This window comes from Nymphaea colorata, chromosome 11 (genome assembly GCF_008831285.2).
Source record: "Nymphaea colorata isolate Beijing-Zhang1983 chromosome 11, ASM883128v2, whole genome shotgun sequence".
In the NCBI taxonomy this organism is placed as follows: Eukaryota; Viridiplantae; Streptophyta; class Magnoliopsida; order Nymphaeales; family Nymphaeaceae; genus Nymphaea; species Nymphaea colorata.
This window is the reverse complement of record NC_045148.1, coordinates 6,134,404-6,137,641: the sequence shown is the minus strand read 5'-3', so window position 1 is coordinate 6,137,641 and position 3,238 is coordinate 6,134,404. Positions and strand designations below refer to the sequence as shown.

Here is a 3,238-nt window from a genome sequence, read left to right as displayed (position 1 = left end):
TCAGAATACAACTGGCCTCCTCCGGCATCTTCCTATTCTTGAACACCCTTGAGAGAACATTTTCATTGACTTCATCGTGAGCTTGCCAAAAGTTGATGGGTTTAGCTCTTTTCTTGTGGTTGTCAATAGACTCTAAGTATGTCATCTTCATTCTAGCATCAAAAGAATGTCCTAAAGAAAAGACAATAGAGTTGTTTGTCAAAAACATTGTGAAACATTGAGGCAAGCAAAAAAAAATTGCAAGTGATCGCAATCCTCACTTCACATGCAAGTTTTAGCTTGAAGTTTTTTTATTGCTAGTTTTGGAATTGCTATTCTCAACAAGTTTCCACCTACAAACAAATGGTCTAAGCATATAAAATACTATGACATCTAATCAATGCCAATATGAAGAACTGGGTAAAGTTCCTCAATGCAACCCAAAAAAAGTGGAACTTCAAGACATCGTCCATTTGAAGTTGCAACAGGGCCGCAACCACTACTGCCACACATACTTGTAGCACAAGAGAATGGAATGTGGAACTTTGTTTACCAGTTCACTCAAGACTGGCAGAACCCATGGTCAAGGGCATTTGTGAAATGCTCGATTGTTATTTACCTGCTTCGGCGTCTGAAGGTTGACTTCAATTGGCATTGTGCAGATTGACTACGTTCCTTTCTCGGAGTGTCATGCTGAATCTCGCTGAGAAATTCCCTTCAGGAGGCCGAAGCCTTCAAAAAATGATGGTCGGCGGGCTGTGGCGTTCGGAAACCACGGTATTCTTGATTTAGAAGATCCAACACTGCCTTTTCTTTCGTTTTATCTTCATGAAGCTGAGGTAGCGACGATGGGTTTGAAGATTAGGAGAAGAAAAAAAAGAAAAAGAAAAGAGAGGAAGAGGCAGTTCTTAGGCACCGATGGCGGTGGCATCTCTGGGTGTTGCAGCACTTGCGGTTCGAACTTCCAAGGTAAAATGGGTAGTTGGTGTTACTCTGAGTGGTTTTTGTTGCTACTCTCAGGGTAAACCGATCTTCCACGCCCAAAGTGATCGAAGTGTGAATGGAAACATCTCGCGGGCCAACTACATGATAACCAAGTTGAGCCGTGAGGGCAGGATTGCGGAAGCCCGCCGAATGTTTGATGGAATGCGTGAACGCGATATCGTTTCGTGGACTGCCATCATCTCAGGGTATGTAAAGTGTGGGCTGGTGATGGAGGCTCGTCGTCTCTTCGACAGGGCAGGAACGAAAAACGTGGTCACTTGGACAGCAATGCTTGCTGGGTATGTGCGGGCTGAGCGGATATCGGAAGCAGAGAAGCTTTTTCGTGAGATGCCCGAGAGGAACACTGTTTCTTGGAATACCATGATTGCCGGGTACGCACAGAACGGTGAGATTGATCGTGCCTGCGACCTGTTCTATGAAATGCCCGTGAAAAATGTAGTCTCCTGGAACACGATGATCTCGTCATTGGCTCAGCATGGGAGAATCGAGGAGGCACTAGAACTTTTCAGAAAGATGCCTAGCAGAGACGTGATTTCTTGGACATCCATGGTTGCTGGTCTGGCACAGAATGGTAGGATTGATGACGCTAGACGACTGTTTGTTCAAATGCCCGAAAGAAACGTTGTATCTTGGAATTCGATGCTTGCTGGTTATGTCCAGAATTCCCGCTTGAAGGAAGCAGAGATGCTTTTCATTGAAATGCCGGAGAGGGATGTGGCTACGTGGAACAATATGATTACGGGCTATATTCAGTCTGGCAATTTGGAAATGGCGCGACGGTTATTTGATGAAACTCCGGACCGGAATGTAGTCACCTGGACTGCGATGATAATGGGATACTCAGAAAATGGCCATAATGAAGAAGCAATAAAGATGTTCTCCATGATGCAGAGGGCTGGTATCAGTGCCAACCAGGGCACGTTTGTTAGTGTTCTTGGTGCTTGCAGCAGCTTGGCTGGGCTGAATGAAGGAAAGCAGATACATCAAATTGTTTGTAAAACTAGATACTTCTCGAATTCATTTGTAGACACAGCATTGATGAGTATGTATTCAAAATGTGGAGAAATCGAAACTGCTAGGTTGATTTTTGATAGGGCAGTGCAGAAGGATGTCGTTTACTGGAATGGGATGATTGCTGCTTATGCATATCATGGTCATGGCAACGAGGCAATTCAAATCTTTCATCAAATGGTGGATTGTGGATTTGATCCAAATGACGTTACTTTTGTTGGAGTTCTATCTGCTTGCAGCCATGCTGGCATGATTGATGAAGGTCTGAAGCTTTTCCACACCATGATCAGAAATAAATCCATAAAGGCACGTGAAGATCACTATGCGTGTATGGTCGATTTGTGTGGCCGTGCTGGTAAGCTTAAAGAGGCTGTGGCTTTTATCAAAAATTTGAACATTAAGCCTTCAGCATGCATCTGGGGTGCATTGCTTGCTGCCTGTACTGTCCACGGTGATCAAAGAATAGGGGAATATGCAGCAAAGAAGCTTCTAGAGGTGGAACCTGATAACGCTGGAACCTACCTTCTGCTGTCAAATATCTATGCTGGATCTGGGAAATGGAAAGAAGCTTCCACTGTGCGGTTAAAGCTAAAGAACAAAGGATTGAAGAAACAACCGGGATGTAGTTGGATTGAAGTGCAGAATAGAGTGCATGTGTTTATTTCACGTGATAAGTCTCATAGCCAAGCAAACCAGATATATGATTTGCTTCAAATTGTACACAGACAGATGAAAAGAATTGGATACATGCCTTGCAACAATCTCGTTTCATTATTTAACCTAATGGAATGATTCTTTTTCTTTCAATACGCTCTCTGTTCTTTGGATGGTCTTGTTGATTATAGGGTCCTGAGACCTTTTCTTTTCTGCATAAGCCACTGGTGTTAGGAGCACTCTACCAATTATGCAAAGAGACGCATCCTGCAGCTGCATGTCAAATTATTGTCCTTTTCTACGTTTGAGGCCTTTAGTCCAATCCCCTTGCTTGGTGAAGGGAGCTTTTGTTTGTGCTCCAACATTATGTTGTTCTGCATGAAGTCGAGAACATACAAATACAAATTTTCACTAGGACATAGGAAGAACTCCTTCCAATTTCCGTCATGCAGTGGAATTATCTTTACTGTGTTGCATCTTGAAATTTCAACTTTTTTCGAAGACCTTTGTTGTTTTCGTTTCTCTGCAAAAGATTTCATGTTCTCAAGAGAGAGAGAGAAGAATACACCACTTGGCTCCCATAATGGTG

The 3,238-nt window shown here is 43.3% G+C and overlaps 1 protein-coding gene across 1 annotated transcript; it reads left to right on the top strand.

Annotated features, from left to right (window-relative positions):
• Nucleotides 1-441: 441 nt before the first annotated feature.
• On the top strand, nucleotides 442-2,802 carry LOC116263934 (pentatricopeptide repeat-containing protein At2g35030, mitochondrial-like). Its single transcript, XM_031643767.2, has one exon. The coding sequence runs from the start codon at nucleotides 898-900 to the stop codon at nucleotides 2,785-2,787; it is 1,890 nt and encodes a 629-aa protein (XP_031499627.1). The 5' UTR covers nucleotides 442-897; the 3' UTR covers nucleotides 2,788-2,802.
• Nucleotides 2,803-3,238: the final 436 nt, after the last annotated feature.